General features: G+C 38.3%; 4 protein-coding genes across 5 annotated transcripts; 1 reads left to right on the top strand and 3 right to left on the bottom strand.

Annotated features, from left to right (window-relative positions):
- Window positions 1–1,483: 1,483 nt before the first annotated feature.
- LOC106312044 (multiple inositol polyphosphate phosphatase 1-like) lies at window positions 1,484–4,003 on the top strand. 2 transcript variants are annotated; one of them, XM_013749415.1, is made up of 11 exons: window positions 1,484–1,628; window positions 1,793–1,880; window positions 1,955–2,236; window positions 2,316–2,474; window positions 2,676–2,816; window positions 2,907–2,963; window positions 3,033–3,171; window positions 3,247–3,351; window positions 3,429–3,619; window positions 3,713–3,754; window positions 3,828–4,003. In XM_013749415.1, the coding sequence occupies exons 1-11, from the start codon at window positions 1,528–1,530 to the stop codon at window positions 3,957–3,959; spliced, it is 1,437 nt and encodes a 478-aa protein (XP_013604869.1). In that variant the 5' UTR covers window positions 1,484–1,527; the 3' UTR covers window positions 3,960–4,003. The 2 variants fall into 2 exon arrangements, with proteins under 2 accessions (XP_013604869.1, XP_013604870.1); XM_013749416.1 differs by lacking the exon at window positions 1,484–1,628 and having other exon boundaries at window positions 1,805–1,848.
- Window positions 4,004–4,029: 26 nt separating this feature from the next.
- Window positions 4,030–5,394, bottom strand: LOC106312047 (TRAF-type zinc finger domain-containing protein 1-like). The gene is made up of 4 exons (XM_013749420.1): window positions 5,240–5,394; window positions 4,835–4,967; window positions 4,456–4,542; window positions 4,030–4,369 (listed from the first exon to the last, which is right to left on the bottom strand). The coding sequence occupies exons 1-4, from the start codon at window positions 5,281–5,283 to the stop codon at window positions 4,184–4,186; spliced, it is 450 nt and encodes a 149-aa protein (XP_013604874.1). The 5' UTR covers window positions 5,284–5,394; the 3' UTR covers window positions 4,030–4,183.
- A 267-nt stretch (window positions 5,395–5,661) lies between these two features.
- Window positions 5,662–8,509, bottom strand: LOC106310318 (oligopeptide transporter 2). Its single transcript, XM_013747551.1, has 3 exons — window positions 7,873–8,509; window positions 6,912–7,475; window positions 5,662–6,758 (listed from the first exon to the last, which is right to left on the bottom strand). Exons 1-3 carry the CDS (start codon window positions 8,451–8,453, stop codon window positions 5,705–5,707), a joined length of 2,199 nt encoding a protein of 732 aa, XP_013603005.1. The 5' UTR covers window positions 8,454–8,509; the 3' UTR covers window positions 5,662–5,704.
- A 1,060-nt stretch (window positions 8,510–9,569) lies between these two features.
- On the bottom strand, window positions 9,570–11,398 carry LOC106311453 (phosphoglycerate mutase-like protein 1). Its single transcript, XM_013748637.1, has 9 exons — window positions 11,348–11,398; window positions 11,136–11,243; window positions 10,654–10,733; window positions 10,457–10,559; window positions 10,292–10,366; window positions 10,068–10,156; window positions 9,863–9,982; window positions 9,718–9,762; window positions 9,570–9,594 (listed from the first exon to the last, which is right to left on the bottom strand). Exons 1-9 carry the CDS (start codon window positions 11,396–11,398, stop codon window positions 9,570–9,572), a joined length of 696 nt encoding a protein of 231 aa, XP_013604091.1.
- Window positions 11,399–20,655: the final 9,257 nt, after the last annotated feature.

Below are 20,655 nucleotides of genomic sequence, written 5' to 3'. Positions count from 1 at the left end.
TTCTGGGCCAGGATGCTTGTTTTGCCTCTCATCTCTTCAACTCTATTGATTTGTCTCTTCATATCGCCCCACAACTTTTTATAGAATAGAGATCTTGGACACCTCTTCCCTTAAACTTTCAATTTGTGTAAAGAACATGAGTTAAATTAAAAATTAAGTTTCTATTGCTTTGATTCTGATTACAAGAGAGAACAGTAACAATCCCTACCTACTTTTTATGTTTTATTAACTACTTTGTATGTTTTATTAACAGTGTCAATATTCCGGTTAGTTTAATGGACACAACTGAGCCGCCTGGAGGACCTACAGTTGATTGCAATGTAGATTCCATTAGATGTATTTGCTATGGTAGTGACAAGTACTTGGTTACCAGAGATGATGCAAAACGTGTAAAAGTTTGGTCGACAGATACTTGAAGATGCATTAAAACCATGTAACAACCTAAACTTTACTAGAATTTCAATTATGTTTCTAGTTTCTCCAAGTGGTTTCTCTAAACTAATTTTTGAATGAATGTCAGATATTCGAAGAAGAGAGTTGTCTTCGTGTTCATATCCCAAAATTTATTATGTCGACTGAACAGATTCTAGATATCTGGTTGACTTGAACAACATCCCATATACTCTGCCTTCGTTTTGTCAGACATTTACATGTAACTAGTTTATATAGCAAGATGCTTATATAGAAATTAACATTAGAAATCTAAAAGAACAAAAAAATATTCACTTCACATGCAACGGCTTGAAAAAGAGATATGAAAAGTGATACATTATCATGCTTCTTTGCACTAAATTTAAACATTTTAATAATTAAATTAATTATTTATAAAATATATGTGTATAAATATATATATATATATATCATATGTAGACTATTGTGAACGTAGTATTGTTTAATTTACTATAATTCAACATAAGTAAACATGAAATCAAAAACTATAAAACTTTGAAATTTCAAAAGGTGATAAACCTATCAACAAATTCAAAGCCTAAAATCTATATCAACAAAAAGGTATGATCCCACTAATGAATCAAATATTGGTTTATTTGTTTATTTATATTATCAAAGAGAATATTGGCGGTTTAGCTTTTTTGCTATTAGAAGATCAGAAATAAAACCTGTCATAAACCGGAAATGAACCGAATTGATTAAAAAAAAATTAGAAATCAAGACTATACCATAAAATATGAAGATGTACTGTGTCAAAGAATGCGGCTAGAAGAATGGTAGCATGTAATTAGAAGACTAGAAATAAACCGGAAATGAACAAAATCAATTACATTAAATTTAGAAATCGAAGCTAAAAGCTTTTCCCTAGCAGAAGACTAGAAATAAACCGTCGTTAACCGGGAATGAACCAAGTCAATTATTAGAAACCAAAAGACTAAACCATAAAAACGTGAATAATGAACACGTGTCGCGAGAAGACATGACCCGTGTGCGTCACCATCCCATGTGACCGGAAACAAGACAGTAGCGTTGTTATAAACAAGACAGAAACTTTTGACCCAACAAAACGCGAGAGAAATGGCGATGAAGAGTGTTTGGATCATACTGCTCTGTTTATTCGTTATCGCAGAGGCAGATCAAGGCTTCGATGTTCGTCATCACTTATCCACCGTCACCAGGTTCTTTCACTTTCCCCCGTTATTACATTTTCCATCATTGTCACCACAGTGAATCACGAACAACACTTCGCATCTGTGTCTGAATCTTTTTAACCTAATTTGTCAGAAAAGAACGTTTGTGTAGTTTTTTTAGCTGAGTTGTGTAATTTGGATTTGGAATGCAGATACTCAGCTTCAAAAGAAGTCTCTCAAAATCTGATTGAAGGGTCAAATGTCCCCAGTGAGTGTACACCTATCCACCTTAACCTTGTGGTAAGCATAAGCTTACATCTTGATGGAACATCCAAATGAGGAACTGATGAATACTGAAAATGGTGTTGTTTTAGGCTAGGCATGGAACTCGTTCTCCAACCAAGAAAAGGTTACGGGAACTAGAAAATTTATCCGGTAGGCTAAAGGAACTGGTAAGAGACGCAGAAGCTTCAGATAAAGTTCCTGGATGGTTAGGGAAATGGATATCTCCATGGAAAGGCAAAGTGAAAGGCGGTGAGCTGATCAGGCAAGGAGAGGAGGAGCTGTACCAGCTTGGGATCAGGGTTAGGGAACGGTTCCCCACTTTGTTCGAAGAGGATTATCACCCTGATGTTTATACCATTAGAGCTACACAGGTTGGTTGGTGGTTGGTTGCTTCAAATTTTTTTTTATAATGTGAAGAACACTTATGAATTGTTTTAACTATTTGGTTAGATTCCTCGGGCATCTGCAAGTGCTGTGGCGTTTGGAATGGGATTTTTCAGTGAGAAAGGAGACTTGGGACCTGGGAGTAATAGAGCGTTTGCTGTCACTAGTGAGAACCGTGCTAGTGATACCAAGCTAAGATTCTTTGAATGTTGTCAAAACTACAAGGTATAGTTGTTATTTAATTGTATGCAATGTTGTAAAAATCGCTAAGCGGTGGTTAGGGTCTTATAGAGGATTATTGTTTAGGTGGACGCCTAAATCGATTTTTTAATTGAAAAAAATTGTTTTGCTAAGCGTTAGGCCGATTTTTAGAACACTGATTGTATTATTGTATGCTTCTTGAGTTTTTATGGTGTATGAATGCAGAGCTATAGGAAAGCTAAAGGGCCTGCTGTGGATATGCTCAAGGAGCCTGTTCTTGATAAGATCACAGCTTCCGTAGCAAAGAGACATGGTTTAAATTTCACTAAACAAGACGTTTCTTCTCTCTGGTTTCTATGCAAGCAGGTGTGCTTCCTTCTTTTGCATTTTAGTTAAAACATTTTTCTTTAAATTGAATGGATTGGAATGCTAAAATTTCTTTTGAAAATTTTTCAGGAAGCATCATTGCTTAATGTAACTAATCAAAGTTGTGAACTTTTCACTCCATCTGAGGTACAAGTTGAAAAGTTCTTTCTTTTATGTGTTTTAATATTCTTTAGCTTATGGGTTTAGTGGTAGTAGGTTGCTTTGCTGGAATGGGCAGATGACTTGGAAGTGTTTATTCTCAAAGGTTATGGAAACTCCTTGAACTACAGAATGGGAGTTCCGTTGCTAGAAGATGTTTTTTATTCGATGGAAGAAGCTATCAAGGCTCGAGAAGGTAATGTCAACCTCAAATCATGAATAAAAGTTGAACTATTTGCTTATTATTTGTCCTTTTTTAATTACCATGCAGACAAGCTCCCACCTGGAAGCTACGAAAAAGCAAGACTGAGGTTTGCACACGCTGAGACAATAGTTCCCTTCTCTTGTCTTCTTGGACTTTTCCTTGATGGATCTGGTTAGTTCCATCAATACTCACTTCTCTCATATTCATGCGCTTGCTTGTTCCTAAAGGAGGTTTAAAATGTTTTTAAGAGTATGAGAAGATACAGAAGGAGAAACCACTGGAACTCCCTCCACAGCCTCCTAAGACCAGGGACTTTAGAGGCAGCACCATGGCTCCTTTTGGTGGGAACAACATGCTTGTCCTCTACAGTTGTCCTGCAGCTTCCTCTCCCAAGTACTTTGTTCAGGTTCTGCACAACGAGCATCCTATTGCACTTCCAGTTAAGTTTCATCTGATTAATAAAACTTAAACCTTAATTCATCTGATTAATGAATTGACTCCCTAAACTCTCTTCTTGTACTAACATCTACAGGGTTGTGATGGAAAAGACTTCTGTCCTCTTGAAGATTTCAAGGTATTCTGCAACATTCCCTCTGTATGTTTTCCTCAGTTAAGACCACACACGCATGCATGACTCTTTTTTACAGGCCAAAGTGGTGACTCCTCATCTCAAGCATGCTTTTGACAACCTCTGCAATGCTAATTTAGACGACCCTAAACAGGAGCATCAATCTCTGTGGAGTTGGCTGTTGGGGTCAAGCCAAAAAACCGAGCTCTAAATTACTATTTACTCAGACAACTTTTTTCCTTTACATTCTAGCTGAGTACGGTTCTAAACATGTAATCACATAGAGCAATGCTGTCTGTCTTTTGTGTGTCCACTTGTTACAGAATCTGCCTCAGTAAGCATTACAATGTATAAAACCCTCAAGGCAATGTCTCAGAATCTGTCTGAAGGATTTTTGCGCAAATTTACAGAACTACTACACTAAGAGCTATGTCTCTACTTATCTCTACCCCTCAAAGGCTTCCTCTGGAAGAACAGCGACCCCATTAAGACGGCTATTCCCGTTACCGCCACAGTGAAGAAAAGCCTTTTGTAAGAAACACCGTTCCCATCTCTTCGCCTCCTCCCGTTTCCACCTCCTCCTCCTGCTCTTGTGTTAGAAACACGGTTGCCACATACTTCCTGGTTTTTATAAGAACCCCGAGAGAGAGAGAGTCAGATAATCATTTCATTTGGAGAGAGAGAAGGGCGAGTTAAAAAGTGAATACCTGATGCTCAGCGACATCAACCGCAGGCAATGGAAACTCACAGAACTCACATGTTACAATCCTCTGATCTGCCATGGAGAATATACACTAGGAGAGAGAAGAGAGCATTGGAGGAGGAAGCAAGTTTATAAAGTGAAGCGGAGTTTGTTACAGATAAATTGTACATGGACCTTATACTACTATAAAAAGGATTCCATTAGCTTAAAGATTCATTATCGATAGTTTGTAATTGGCTTTAACTCTCCGGATTGTGGAAATTAAGAGTGGGAGGATACTCATCAATTTCATAAGCTTAATTAAGTTGGTCACTTCATTCATCTAGCAGCATCAAAAAAACCCAATATGCAAACATCAAACTAGACAAAGTAAACCAGCGTACCGGAGCATGTGCGGTCAAGAAGTGTTCATCAGCATGTTTTTTGGGAACCATATCACCACAAATATTGCATTTTTCTAGACGGGCGCAATGTACACGATGCAGATCGATGTTTGCTGCTGGAATGTCTCTGTCACTGAAAAAAAAAACATTAAAATTGTCTAAAGCTTAATATAAGGTTACTTTCAAGGAATGATCAGCTAAAATCCCAAATCCAAAATGTCCATAGTCCTGGAATCCTACGCTCCTTTTTTTAGTAAAATGCTTTGTAATCATATACTTATATCATCACCAACACAGACCTAGCTTATTGTACATGGACTTGGAGAGCTCATTAAGCTTTCGAGTCTACACATAAGTTTCCTTCTGGTTCCAAACGAATTTAAAGAAGACAAAGCAGTGGTTTACCAGTGGTTGCATACGATGGTGATTTCTCCGGACTCGGTAGCCATCCTCTATTGCAAGAAAAAAAAAAGCTTACTTTAAGAGATCAGATGAGGAGAGGGGAGATTTCAAGCAAGAGAAGAGAAGAGGTTCAATTTGTTTATTAATGACTATATTTTATATATCGAAGACTATGGTTGTAAGTTGTAATTAAATTAAGGAATCATTTATTGAATTTCCGTAATGTCTTCCTGTCACGCTCCTATCCTCCCATTGTCCTACACGCGCCACCACATCCACATATGTTTTTTTTTTTTTTAAGTAGTCTTTGTTAATGAATTATAGTGTAAAAGATTAATAGACCAACGTTTTGTAACTGGGAAAAATATATCATTACCGTCTAATCTTGTCAAACCCTTATATTTTCATATTTAAAATCTAAAATGTAAACCAAACAAATATCTTTTAAAAAAAAATGAAAAAATCGTTTTAAAAAACAGGACAGCCTTCAACATGAACACCAGGAGCAGTAGGACAAGAAGCAAGAGGACAATTCTCACCTTCCGCACCCCACCAATGCCCTATCGATATCCCATTCATCGTCAAACTAAAGTACAACAACACTCCCATGAACGCCAACCCCGCATCCAAAGCCGCGGACAACACGTAGTTATACCTCTGCCACCACTTCTTGTAGTTCTTGAACACAAAGTAATTGAACACAACTCCAACTATGATCCAGCAGTTGAAGTTCACGCTCGTCGCCGGCGGCATCGCGGCCGTCGCGCCCAAAAGAACAGGGAGATTGATCTGCGAGATCCATGTCCTCGTCGGAAACGCCTTTTGGAGAAGCCACACTAGCACTGGTCCCACTAGTCCGCCTAAGAAGAACCAGTTTAACGCAGGGTAGTTCCCTAGACTCCCAAAGATTCTCTTGGGTCCCACTAATCCCCAAATCACCGACGCGTCGAAGAAAACTCTGTCGCTAGGACATGTCCACGGACTGTTTGGTGGGAGCAGCTCTTTCTGGCAGATGTTTTCCACCGATGTAAGCAAGTACCACGCCACTGATATGTTCACCGTTCCGGCTATGATTGTTCCTATGAACTGGACCAAGAACATCGATCTCGGCGGTATCTTCATGTAATGGCCTAGCTTAAAGTCGTTGAGGAATGAAATGGCCTGTGACATGCTTATGTAACCGTATGTCTTGAAGACTACGTTGGCTATTGGTCTCCCTGGTAACAACACACCCATTAGATATTCCGTGATGATGTTTAGACCTGGAGTTTGATTAGTAGTGGCTGTGATAATGCTGACTGGTACGGTGAATATTAAGGCCATGAATGATGCTAGAAGAAGTCCCCACCATGGCATTTGAATCTCATCTTTCATAACAGTGCATAGGACAAGAGATAGTGCTAGTGAGACAGCAAGCATGCTATAAAACCACCAACTTGGTATGTCTTTGTACTTCTTCATCAACCTTGTGTGTATGTCTACTTTAGCAGTGGTTGAAGCTCTTATTTGTTGCCATATTCCCCTAAGCAAACATCCATTAAGTAATTAGTTCAGAAACTAAATGATTAACATATATAACATAAATAGAGATTATAGTAATGATGTAATCGACGATGATGTAATTGATGATTTGAAAAGTTTCTTAAAAAAATGATTAATAGTTCTGTATACTTACTTTCCGTTGAAGAGAGCAACATGAGTGAGTGTAGAAACGATTGCGGCGAAACCAATCCCGTAAGTGATAGCAAAGAACGTACTGAGATAAACCCTACCTTCTCGTTGATACATCACTTCATCCAACTCAAACTTGTCATTAACAATGGTGGAGATGTTATAAAGCTGCCCTTGTGAATCAAACAGATCAGAGGAGAAGATTGGGAACTTGTGTGCTTCATAGACATTCATGCCCCAATATGATATTGGTATAACCATATACATGATCAGAACGTAACCAACGAGGACGTTGACGATAGCAAAGAAAGGAGTCACAAGTGGGCTTCCAAGGTAAGAAGCTATGACTGACCAGTCAAGCGCGAATGAACCAAGTCCAAGTCCTGACATTCCAGAGCCTATCTGCTGTGCTGTGATGGACTTAGGAAAGGCCCAGCATACCCAAGAGATTGATGATAACGTCAGGAACAAGTAAGCTGGGAAAATGTACCACGCGAAGCTACATACAAAGGCAATCACAAAGAACTTTCCTCTTGACATCCTCGCCTTGTCCTTCTCATGAAGCGCACTAAATAAAAGATAAAACAAACTAAACAAACTGGAGATATAGCCGGTCCTAAGAATTTGTAAGCTATTTACGAATTTTAATAAAATTGTATTTTTAACTATTTGGAATGTTTATGTATATTATTAACTGTGAACTATGGCCAAGACCAATCCTAACTAAACATAAATATTATCACAAACTAGAGAAAAAAAATTCGAAGCTATAAGATAATTTTGTACGAATTTTAATTAAAAAAAATTTGTTAACCATTTGGAACAGTATTTATGTATATTAATACTAAACCATGGTCATGACCGGCTCTAACTAGAGAGAACTAAACATCATAATGTTTCACTTAGCTAGAGAAAACTTAACATTAGCATCATAAACAAGTGTGTATGCTTTAAGATCAACGTACCGAAACAGAGAGACTTGAAGAACACTCGTCGGCCACCACATCTGAGCAGGATCCACCACTAGCTTTCTCATGATACCAGCCCAACCATACCCAAGAATCTGCGTGGTGATAACAAGAATCCAACTAGCCAAGAAACTGATCTTCCTCTTGTAAAACGCCATGATGATATCAACGATCCCAACGGCATAAGCAGTACCAGATCCAAAACCAGCACCAGCATTAGCAAACATGGAGATCAGCACGTGCTCCTTCACGTTAAACGGACCCGGGTTAAACGAGAACTCCCAAGACCCGATCCGGTACTTAGTCTCAGGCAAGATCCGAGCCATGATCTTCCCGAGAGGTAACGTCACCACTTGAACGGAGATCATGGTGATCATCAGAGGCTGCGTCCTGTAACCGAAGAAAGTGTTGAGAAACGAGAGGAGGACGCAAGAGAGAAGACCAAGAAACCACATGCGAAACGTCCACACGGGTAGAGAAGGATCATCTTCGTTGGAAACGGTGAGACGAACCTCTTCCACGGAAGATTCGTCTTCTTCTTCGTGGATCTCGGGCTTGTGTAACTCAAGCGCAGCCATTGTTGTTGTTTGTTGCGTGGTGTGTGGCCAGAACTAGGGTTATGAAGAGGTGAAGGAGTCGGTGAATATTGTGAGAATCTTTAAAAAAGATTCATGAATCTGTGATATATAATCTGGTCAAGGATACGCAGATTAAAGATTATGATTTTTTTCCTTTTTTTGGGTAAAAATAGAAAAAGAAAATAATCAGAGTGTGTCAGTTCCCGGGGAAATCGAAGAGTTAGTTGCAAAGAATTAAACCACGCTTTAACTAACTTGTCGCCTTATAAAGCGGGAAATAATCCTCATAATGCTACTTCATTATTTTAAATTTTGAAGTCGGAAAAAAACTATTTATAGTAAAAGCATATACTATAAAATCTTTTAATTATTGGAGAATTATCACTTGTATTTATAGGCTAAATATTTTTGAGAATTTTGTGGTGTTTTTACTTTGTTATGATTTTTAGTGAAATAGATAATACTTTTGACAGAAATGTCGGATTTGTGTTTTTTTTTTGTTATTGCAAAATCTTGTTTCAAAGATCATTATTAGTTTTTATTAACCGCTCATACAAATTAAAATAACTAAATTCTTGTCAAATCTCAAATTTTTGTGTTTATTTTCTTATTCAATCACGAAACTAGGACACTGAGCCTATATATAAGCTAAGTTTAAAATAAATTAACATCTCATGCTTTATGAGATTGTTTCATGCAAAAACTTTTAGTTTTCAAAAAAAATTCCATGCATGATGCCAAAAAATATATTCTACACTCCATTAACAATAGCGCTCTCACATACGATAGAAAGTACAAACTGTAAACACCGAGACTGTAAATATTTATTTAAATATTAAATAATAATAAACTAAACTGTAAACTGTAAAAATTCTTCGCATTTTATTAACATAATCATGTAATTAGTTTAATTTCATTTATTTAATACAACTCCTAAACAAACAAAAATATGAAAAATACGAACATAGATAAACGAGGGGTTTAAGCAAATAGAAGAAGCTCAACTTAACAATATTGAGCTTCAAGAATAAACAATAAAATGAATATTATTAGCAACTCCTGCAATGTTGTTTTTAATAAAGAGTCGGCAAACTCTTTGAAACTTTATTCGCGTAATCAATTTTCCGTAGAAGAGCTCATTCTGAAAAGTAAAAACATAATAACACGCTAATGAGGATGATGTCAAAAAAAAAAAAAAAAACACTAATGAGGGTCAAGAAATGTATATTATAACTAAAAACAAATTGATTAAGTTCATACTAACCCTTTGTCTACAATCACGACAGTACGAATTTCGCAATTATCAAACCTGTAAGAGAACATATGCCGTATTATGACCAAACAATTATGAATTTTATACTAGGAATTAACAAGTTAGTCCATATTTGAAAAAAAAAGTTTTGTATAACCTCTTGCAAAGGTCATGTCTAATTGACTTGTCACAATCGTTTGCGAACACATACAACATATGCTGCAACACTATGCCATGGCTAACAACTGCGACCTCCTTCTCTGGTCTTTTCCATAACCTAATTATAAACAACTCATCAATACTCTTAACGATATATACATTTTTATCTATACTTACGAAAAACTAAGATTCAAAAGGGTTACCATTTCATGAACTCTAACCCTCTCGCAAAAATCTCTTCTTCGGATTCTCGAACATCAGGTCTCCAAAGATTGTCTTCTTCACTTTCAATCTATAATATGCATCCAAGACATATATTAGGAAAAAAAATCACCATGTGTATCCGAAAAATATATTGAGAAAGCTTTATATATAGTATGTTATAGTTTTCCAAGAATAAGATTTATGAGTGAAAGCAGATTTTTGCCTGAGAGAAATCAATTGTGGGGAAAATAGTTTGATACTCGCTCACGTTTCTTCTCATATCAGGAGGACGGACTCCCTGCATGCACATACATATCCATTTAGTTCAGATGAACTTGTTTTAATCGATGATAAATTAACGAGACATTTCCCCATGTATCAATCATACATTACGGTCTCGAGCAACCTCTAGGGCCAAGATGGAAGGGCTGCTTGTCATGTTGTGTAGTCTATCTTCATTTCCAAAAACTCCAACCGCTGTTTGCATAGTTCTGTATATACACCAAAACTTAATGAGTCCAAGTCACTATACAAAAAATATAATCAACTTTAAAGTCTTCATTTCTTATATGTGAATATTATTACCTCAATAAGGGTGAAGTTACAACTAGCTCAACCCTCTTTAGTACCCCGCTTGAGACAAGACGTTCGTGGAGGTTCTCAACCTTTCAAGAAGCATTAAACTATTAGAAATAATACTATAAAAATTCTCTAAGATAGTCATTTTTAAATTTTTGTCACAAAAATAATTTTCAATGAAGAAAATGACCAAAATACATTTTATTAAAGAGTAAAAATGTATTTTTACCTTAAGGTTAACTAATCTAAACTTAGCGTTTAGAGTTAAGGGGTGGGACTTTAGTGATAGTGTTTCAAATTTTTAAAAATAGAAAATAAATATTAAAATTTTCAAAATAAAGAAAAACAATTTTGGCTATTTTTGTGGTAAAAACATAAAAAGAGTTGTCTGAGAGAATTGTCCGTAATACTATACCAATAAGTATTATATTGATAATATTCCTTCACGTGAAAATTATGTCTATTTTCAGTTTGTAGCTTTTGTTTACCTGTTGGTGACCATGATCAGTAAGAGGAGCGTCGAAAAGTTGAGGAGACAACAACGCATTCCTATCCTTCTTGGCTTCGACATTGTGCAACGCTTGTCCATGTCTCAACTTGAATAAAGGAAATAATAAGCAAGATTAGTATGTACTAATAAAGTGATATTAAAAGTGACTTGTGTGTAGTTAACCAGCCTTATTTAGAATTTGTGACTTACCAAGTGGATAATTTTACAGCTCTCCAAGGGGTACAAGAATCTCCCATCCATTTCTACAAATTAATGTTTTTTTTAAAAAATTAAGAAACAACGAATTTCTGATTTTACTGTAAATATTATTCATAAATATATATATATATATATATATATATATATCTACATATATGCGCATCGATACATTAACAAGAACATTATCAACTAAAAATAGAAACTAAAGGTTAATTGCAGATATCATACCTTCCAACGAAAAATATTATACTATTCCTTTTCAAAAAGAAAAAATTGTACTTTGGCAGGAAAATAAGATCTCAAAGGGTTTTCTATGATCTCAAGGTTATAGTTCAATGATGATATTGGCAAGCAAAATGATGGGCTCTATATATATACTTGAAAAGTTGAAATATTATAAAGACCACATATGTGGAAGTGGAATGGTACGTAAAATTTCATGCAAATACAAGTCAAACATTTGACTCATTCTTCACTTGGTATAACTACTTAACGTATAGCAACGTAACGAGCTATTTCAACTGATCATATCTTAGGAAAAATCATTTAACACAACAACAAAGAAAAAAGGGGATTAGAGACTTGCAATCACGATTAATGTAAATAACCAGTGGATTATCCTGTAAACGTGAATTATGTAATAATAAATATTTTAGTATCACATGAAAAGTAAAATTTCTATGCTTGGTAATATTATATCATTATATGATGCAAATTAATTGATTCGATTTGTGCTTTCTTATTGTGTATTAATTTGAGTTGGATTGTACGTTTGTGACTGCTGATTTTTCATTCAGTTTTTCAAAGGATCTTGGAGCCAAATATGGATCAAATTACGTAGAAAAAGGAGACAAAAGACTCTCAAGAAAAAAATGTAAATATTGCCTTTAGCTGGAAAGGTCATACTCGTTAGTCTAAAGACACTTGTCGTGAAATACATGTCGAAATATTTTCTTTTTTCTTCGTTACATGTCAAAATATTCTAGTTAGAAATTCTCGCACGTTTAAGAGCACCTCCAACAGAACTTGTAAGGAAAAGGTTTTAAAAAAAATCCCAAAAAATAAATTAAAAAGAAAAGAAATGATAGTAACAGGTTTCTAAAAGAAAGTTTAAAAGAAAGTTTTTAGAATTGGTAAAAAACTTCTAGCATGTCCGTTTTTTATTGGTCTATCTCTCTTATTTGTTTGGTAAATCAATTCTTTTACACAGGTCCTATACTTTAATTATCTCTTCTTCATCATGTTTGATTTCGTGGGTACTATCTCAATTGAGATTTTGATGTTCTGATTTGAAAATTTAGGTTTCTTTGAATTTGAGAATCAGCCTAAAAAAGAGACATTCACATATCTAATCTTTTTTAAGAACCTGTGTACCATTGGACATGACAAAATATCGCAACTCTAAAAGGTTTTTAAGTTACAAAATTTTAAAAATTTATAGTTAAAATAATGATAAGCATCTACGAAAAGTTCTTACCATTGGAGATGGTCTAACATCTTCAATGACTAATCTATAACCTTTTAAAATTACAAACATTTTGTAATAAAAATAGAAGTCTAGCTATTTTCTTTCATTTTTAAAATTCAAACGCTATGTAATAAAAATAGAAGTCTAGCTAGGCCTGAGACTTATTATCCGAGATCCGGATACGATCCGAGATCCGCTCCGGATCCGCTCCGAAAATAGGATATCCGGGGTGCCCGGATCCGAATCCGGACAGTAAAATCTTGGATCCGTGCAAACCGAATCCGGATCCGGATATCTTAATTTTTAGGTCTGGATATCCGGATCCGGATCCGTATTTTTAAAATACATTAAATTTTTAAATTTTATTAATATTTATATTTGATATATTAATATTTATACATGAATTAATCTTATAATATTATATTTTAGTTTTTACAATATTATAAACATATATAAATATATTTATAAATATTTAATTTATGTATTATATTAAAAAAAATTAGTATTTTTTGTTGAAAAAAAATATTTTTAATTCTTTTGACGGATCCGGATATCTGCGGATAATAAAATATCGAGACGGATATCCGAAACCCGGATATCCGGAAACCACGAATCCGGATCCGGATATTAAATCCACGGATCCGACGGTTCCGGATCCGGATACTCTAAATTTCCCGGATATCCGGATCCGTCCCAAGGCTAAGTCTAGCTATTTTCTTTCATTTTTACCTGGGAGAATTGCCAAGTGTGACTCAAAACTTGGAGTCAAACCCAAAACAATACCCCAACTTGGGTCAAAGGCAAAAGTAACCTAAAAGGCAATTGAAATTACAACTATCCCCTTGTGACCAAACAAGAAAACGGAATTTTTTTTACGTTTCTACCCCTCGCAAGTCGTCTGTTTAGACGACTTGAAAATAAGTCGTCCAGACGACTTAACTGAAAGTCGTCTGGACAGTTAGTCTTAAACATAATTTAAAAATTTTGTAAAAAATATTTTGATAAGTGAAAAATGGGAATTATGTAATTAACATATGTCTTAGGAGGTATAAATTAAGATATAACAAATTTCAATTGTTTTCAGCATAGATGAGTGAAAGTAGTGAGTCATGATATTCTTTAGTTTATGTTTCATCAACATATGTTGTAGTATTGTATGTGTTCTTAGGGTTAGATTTTGGAAAGCATTAAAACCGTTTTTGAAAATTTTTAAAATTACTTATGCGTGTTCATTTCTGTGTATAGTAAACACTATTTAAGTATAATTTGATTTTATAACGTGGTTAGTTAGTTAATCTAGTCATTTTAGTTCAGGGGTTCATTTTAGGGTCTAGGACGACTTAATATTTTGTCGTCTGAAAACAGACGACTAAATATTAAGTCGTCTGTTGTACATTATCAGCCAGAATAAGTCGTCTAAACCGGACCAAACCTTAAAGTTTACCAATGTAATTTTAAAGCTAACCGGATTATTTACCCAATATATAAGGTGATTTTTATTTTTTTGTTTCATTTTTCGCGAAATTCAGAAACCCTAACAGTTCTCCCTCTCAAAGGCGATTTCGAATTCCCACGATTTCCGAACAAACCATCGTTCTCAACATCGGCTATCTATCTCACTTCATTCTCACCGTTGTCGCCGCAGCTTCTTCTAACCCTAGCCGCGCCGATTCCTCTAAACCCTAGCGCCGCCGATTCCTCTAAACCCTAGCGCCGCCGATTCCTCTAAACCCTAGCGCCGCCGATTCCTCTAAACCCTAGCGCCGCCGATTCCTCTAAACCCTAGCGCCGCCGATTCCTCTAAACCCTAGCGCCGCCGATTCCTCTAAACCCTAGCGCCGCCGATTCCTCTAAACCCTAGCGCCGCCGATTCCTCTAAACCCTAGCGCCGCCGATTCCTCTAAACCCTAGCGCCGCCGATTCCTCTAAACCCTAGCGCCGCCGCTTCCACTATATCCGAACAAACCGTCGCCCTCGCCACCGTGGTCACCAACGTTCTAAACACTAGCGCCGCCGCTTCTTCTAAACCCTAGCGCCGCCGCTTCTTCTCTGTAAACCTTAGCGCCGTTTCTCTGTAAACCCTAACGCCGCTAAGTCATCAATCTCGAGGAAAAGATGAACATAAAACGTTGTCTCTATCAATTTACTCATTCTCACCGTTTCACGTTTATTTTTTCAGATCTATAACCGCAATGACGAGTACTCCAACTCCTTCTGCGACTGGAAGACTTGTAAGTAATTTAAGTCGTCTACTAAGTCGTCTGGACTTATATTGTTGTCTTTGATTATTTTGCAGACAAAAAGGATGGATATTCCAGAACTCCCCCGTAGGTTATACACATCAGGGGAAGAACCAGAAGCCCACAATAGCATTTCGTATCATACGGATAACAGCAAGTTGCATACTGCTCTTAGGAAAGCTCTTACTGATGACGAATTTGAAGAGCTCAAGGAGTCGAGTTTGGGAGTTTTCATCAAGTTCAAGGAGCAGGGATTTGGTTGGGCTTCAAGGCTGGTTCACTACATGCTCAGTTTCAAGCTGGACATTAAGAAGAAGTATGAGATGTGGTCTCTCGTTGGTCCAGAACCTTTGAGGTTTTCACTGTTAGAGTTTGAAAACCTCACTGGTCTAAACTGCGAGTACATCGAGGACCTTGAGACACCAAAATGTGACGTTACCCCAGAGATGGTTTCTTTCTGGGGGATGCTGGGAGTTCATCTGGAAGCTGGGCCAACTACTGATCAGATAATAGCAGCACTGAAGAGATGCGGGGATTGGTCCAGGGAAGATCGCAAGCGGCTCGCGTACCTCTCCATCTTCACTGGATTCATTGAAGGGAGAAAGTTTTCAACCGCTACACGATCTACTCTGGCAAGGCTAGTGATGGATTTAGAACGGTTTGAGAATTATCCATGGGGGAGAGTCGCGTTTAAGGTGCTGATGGACTCTTTGTGGAACAAAGAAATTGCTGGCTGTTACACCGTGGATGGGTTTATACAAGTTCTTCAGGTCTAGACGTACACAGCTATGCCGGAATTGGGTGCTAGTATTGGTGGTCCCAGAGCAGACAGTCCGTCTCCACCGATACTGGCTTACGAGGGCAGCAGAGGCCGCAGATCAATGAAAGCTGCTATCTTGAGTCAGGTATTTACTTCAATCCAAAAGACTGCGCAGACGACTTATTATAAGTCGTCTGGAAAGTCTTCCATCTGGACGACTTATTAGACGACTTATAATAAGGCGTCTGGAAAGTCTTCCCAGCTGGACGACTTATCGGACGACTTAATTAAGTCGTCTGGAAAGTCTTCCATCTGGACGACTTATTAGACGACTTATAATAAGGCGTCTGGAAAGTCTTCCCAGCTGGACGACTTATCGGACGACTTAATTAAGTCGTCTGGAAAGTCTTCCATCTGGACGACTTATTAGACGACTTATAATAAGGCGTCTGGAAAGTCTTCCCAGCTGGACGACTTATCGGACGACTTAATTAAGTCGTCTGGAAAGTCTTCCATCTGGACGACTTATTAGACGACTTATAATAAGGCGTCTGGAAAGTCTTCCCAGCTGGACGACTTATCGGACGACTTAATTAAGTCGTCTGGAAAGTCTTCCATCTGGACGACTTATTAGACGACTTATAATAAGGCGTCTGGAAAGTCTTCCCAGCTGGACGACTTATCGGACGACTTAATTAAGTCGTCTGGAAAGTCTTCCATCTGGACGACTTATTAGACGACTTATAATAAGGCGTCTGGAAAGTCTTCCCAGCTGGACGACTTATCGGACGACTTAATTAAGTCGTCTGGAAAGTCTTCCATCTGGACGACTTATTAGACGACTTATAATAAGGCGTCTGGAAAGTCTTCCCAGCTGGACGACTTATCGGACGACTTAATTAAGTCGTCTGGAAAGTCTTCCATCTGGACGACTTATTAGACGACTTATAATAAGGCGTCTGGAAAGTCTTCCCAGCTGGACGACTTATCGGACGACTTAATTAAGTCGTCTGGAAAGTCTTCCATCTGGACGACTTATTAGACGACTTATAATAAGGCGTCTGGAAAGTCTTCCCAGCTGGACGACTTATCGGACGACTTAATTAAGTCGTCTGGAAAGTCTTCCATCTGGACGACTTATTAGACGACTTATAATAAGGCGTCTGGAAAGTCTTCCCAGCTGGACGACTTATCGGACGACTTAATTAAGTCGTCTGGAAAGTCTTCCATCTGGACGACTTATTAGACGACTTATAATAAGGCGTCTGGAAAGTCTTCCCAGCTGGACGACTTATCGGACGACTTAATTAAGTCGTCTGGAAAGTCTTCCATCTGGACGACTTATTAGACGACTTATAATAAGGCGTCTGGAAAGTCTTCCCAGCTGGACGACTTATCGGACGACTTAATTAAGTCGTCTGGAAAGTCTTCCATCTGGACGACTTATTAGACGACTTATAATAAGGCGTCTGGAAAGTCTTCCCAGCTGGACGACTTATCGGACGACTTAATTAAGTCGTCTGGAAAGTCTTCCATCTGGACGACTTATTAGACGACTTATAATAAGGCGTCTGGAAAGTCTTCCCAGCTGGACGACTTATCGGACGACTTAATTAAGTCGTCTGGAAAGTCTTCCATCTGGACGACTTATTAGACGACTTATAATAAGGCGTCTGGAAAGTCTTCCCAGCTGGACGACTTATCGGACGACTTAATTAAGTCGTCTGGAAAGTCTTCCATCTGGACGACTTATTAGACGACTTATAATAAGGCGTCTGGAAAGTCTTCCCAGCTGGACGACTTATCGGACGACTTAATTAAGTCGTCTGGAAAGTCTTCCATCTGGACGACTTATTAGACGACTTATAATAAGGCGTCTGGAAAGTCTTCCCAGCTGGACGACTTATCGGACGACTTAATTAAGTCGTCTGGAAAGTCTTCCATCTGGACGACTTATTAGACGACTTATAATAAGGCGTCTGGAAAGTCTTCCCAGCTGGACGACTTATCGGACGACTTAATTAAGTCGTCTGGAAAGTCTTCCATCTGGACGACTTATTAGACGACTTATAATAAGGCGTCTGGAAAGTCTTCCCAGCTGGACGACTTATCGGACGACTTAATTAAGTCGTCTGGAAAGTCTTCCATCTGGACGACTTATTAGACGACTTATAATAAGGCGTCTGGAAAGTCTTCCCAGCTGGACGACTTATCGGACGACTTAATTAAGTCGTCTGGAAAGTCTTCCATCTGGACGACTTATTAGACGACTTATAATAAGGCGTCTGGAAAGTCTTCCCAGCTGGACGACTTATCGGACGACTTAATTAAGTCGTCTGGAAAGTCTTCCATCTGGACGACTTATTAGACGACTTATAATAAGGCGTCTGGAAAGTCTTCCCAGCTGGACGACTTATCGGACGACTTAATTAAGTCGTCTGGAAAGTCTTCCATCTGGACGACTTATTAGACGACTTATAATAAGGCGTCTGGAAAGTCTTCCCAGCTGGACGACTTATCGGACGACTTAATTAAGTCGTCTGGAAAGTCTTCCATCTGGACGACTTATTAGACGACTTATAATAAGGCGTCTGGAAAGTCTTCCCAGCTGGACGACTTATCGGACGACTTAATTAAGTCGTCTGGAAAGTCTTCCATCTGGACGACTTATTAGACGACTTATAATAAGGCGTCTGGAAAGTCTTCCCAGCTGGACGACTTATCGGACGACTTAATTAAGTCGTCTGGAAAGTCTTCCATCTGGACGACTTATTAGACGACTTATAATAAGGCGTCTGGAAAGTCTTCCCAGCTGGACGACTTATCGGACGACTTAATTAAGTCGTCTGGAAAGTCTTCCATCTGGACGACTTATTAGACGACTTATAATAAGGCGTCTGGAAAGTCTTCCCAGCTGGACGACTTATCGGACGACTTAATTAAGTCGTCTGGAAAGTCTTCCATCTGGACGACTTATTAGACGACTTATAATAAGGCGTCTGGAAAGTCTTCCCAGCTGGACGACTTATCGGACGACTTAATTAAGTCGTCTGGAAAGTCTTCCATCTGGACGACTTATTAGACGACTTATAATAAGGCGTCTGGAAAGTCTTCCCAGCTGGACGACTTATCGGACGACTTAATTAAGTCGTCTGGAAAGTCTTCCATCTGGACGACTTATTAGACGACTTATAATAAGGCGTCTGGAAAGTCTTCCCAGCTGGACGACTTATCGGACGACTTAATTAAGTCGTCTGGAAAGTCTTCCATCTGGACGACTTATTAGACGACTTATAATAAGGCGTCTGGAAAGTCTTCCCAGCTGGACGACTTATCGGACGACTTAATTAAGTCGTCTGGAAAGTCTTCCATCTGGACGACTTATTAGACGACTTATAATAAGGCGTCTGGAAAGTCTTCCCAGCTGGACGACTTATCGGACGACTTAATTAAGTCGTCTGGAAAGTCTTCCATCTGGACGACTTATTAGACGACTTATAATAAGGCGTCTGGAAAGTCTTCCCAGCTGGACGACTTATCGGACGACTTAATTAAGTCGTCTGGAAAGTCTTCCATCTGGACGACTTATTAGACGACTTATAATAAGGCGTCTGGAAAGTCTTCCCAGCTGGACGACTTATCGGACGACTTAATTAAGTCGTCTGGAAAGTCTTCCATCTGGACGACTTATTAGACGACTTATAATAAGGCGTCTGGAAAGTCTTCCCAGCTGGACGACTTATCGGACGACTTAATTAAGTCGTCTGGAAAGTCTTCCATCTGGACGACTTATTAGACGACTTATAATAAGGCGTCTGGAAAGTCTTCCCAGCTGGACGACTTATCGGACGACTTAATTAAGTCGTCTGGAAAGTCTTCCATCTGGACGACTTATTAGACGACTTATAATAAGGCGTCTGGAAAGTCTTCCCAGCTGGACGACTTATCGGACGACTTAATTAAGTCGTCTGGAAAGTCTTCCATCTGGACGACTTATTAGACGACTTATAATAAGGCGTCTGGAAAGTCTTCCCAGCTGGACGACTTATCGGACGACTTAATTAAGTCGTCTGGAAAGTCTTCCATCTGGACGACTTATTAGACGACTTATAATAAGGCGTCTGGAAAGTCTTCCCAGCTGGACGACTTATCGGACGACTTAATTAAGTCGTCTGGAAAGTCTTCCATCTGGACGACTTATTAGACGACTTATAATAAGGCGTCTGGAAAGTCTTCCCAGCTGGACGACTTATCGGACGACTTAATTAAGTCGTCTGGAAAGTCTTCCATCTGGACGACTTATTAGACGACTTATAATAAGGCGTCTGGAAAGTCTTCCCAGCTGGACGACTTATCGGACGACTTAATTAAGTCGTCTGGAAAGTCTTCCATCTGGACGACTTATTAGACGACTTATAATAAGGCGTCTGGAAAGTCTTCCCAGCTGGACGACTTATCGGACGACTTAATTAAGTCGTCTGGAAAGTCTTCCATCTGGACGACTTATTAGACGACTTATAATAAGGCGTCTGGAAAGTCTTCCCAGCTGGACGACTTATCGGACGACTTAATTAAGTCGTCTGGAAAGTCTTCCATCTGGACGACTTATTAGACGACTTATAATAAGGCGTCTGGAAAGTCTTCCCAGCTGGACGACTTATCGGACGACTTAATTAAGTCGTCTGGAAAGTCTTCCATCTGGACGACTTATTAGACGACTTATAATAAGGCGTCTGGAAAGTCTTCCCAGCTGGACGACTTATCGGACGACTTAATTAAGTCGTCTGGAAAGTCTTCCATCTGGACGACTTATTAGACGACTTATAATAAG

Source organism: Brassica oleracea, chromosome C8 (assembly GCF_000695525.1).
Source record: "Brassica oleracea var. oleracea cultivar TO1000 chromosome C8, BOL, whole genome shotgun sequence".
Lineage (NCBI taxonomy): Eukaryota > Viridiplantae > Streptophyta > Magnoliopsida > Brassicales > Brassicaceae > Brassica > Brassica oleracea.
The sequence above is the reverse complement of the archived record's forward strand: the minus strand, read 5'-3'. Positions and strand labels throughout refer to the sequence as shown.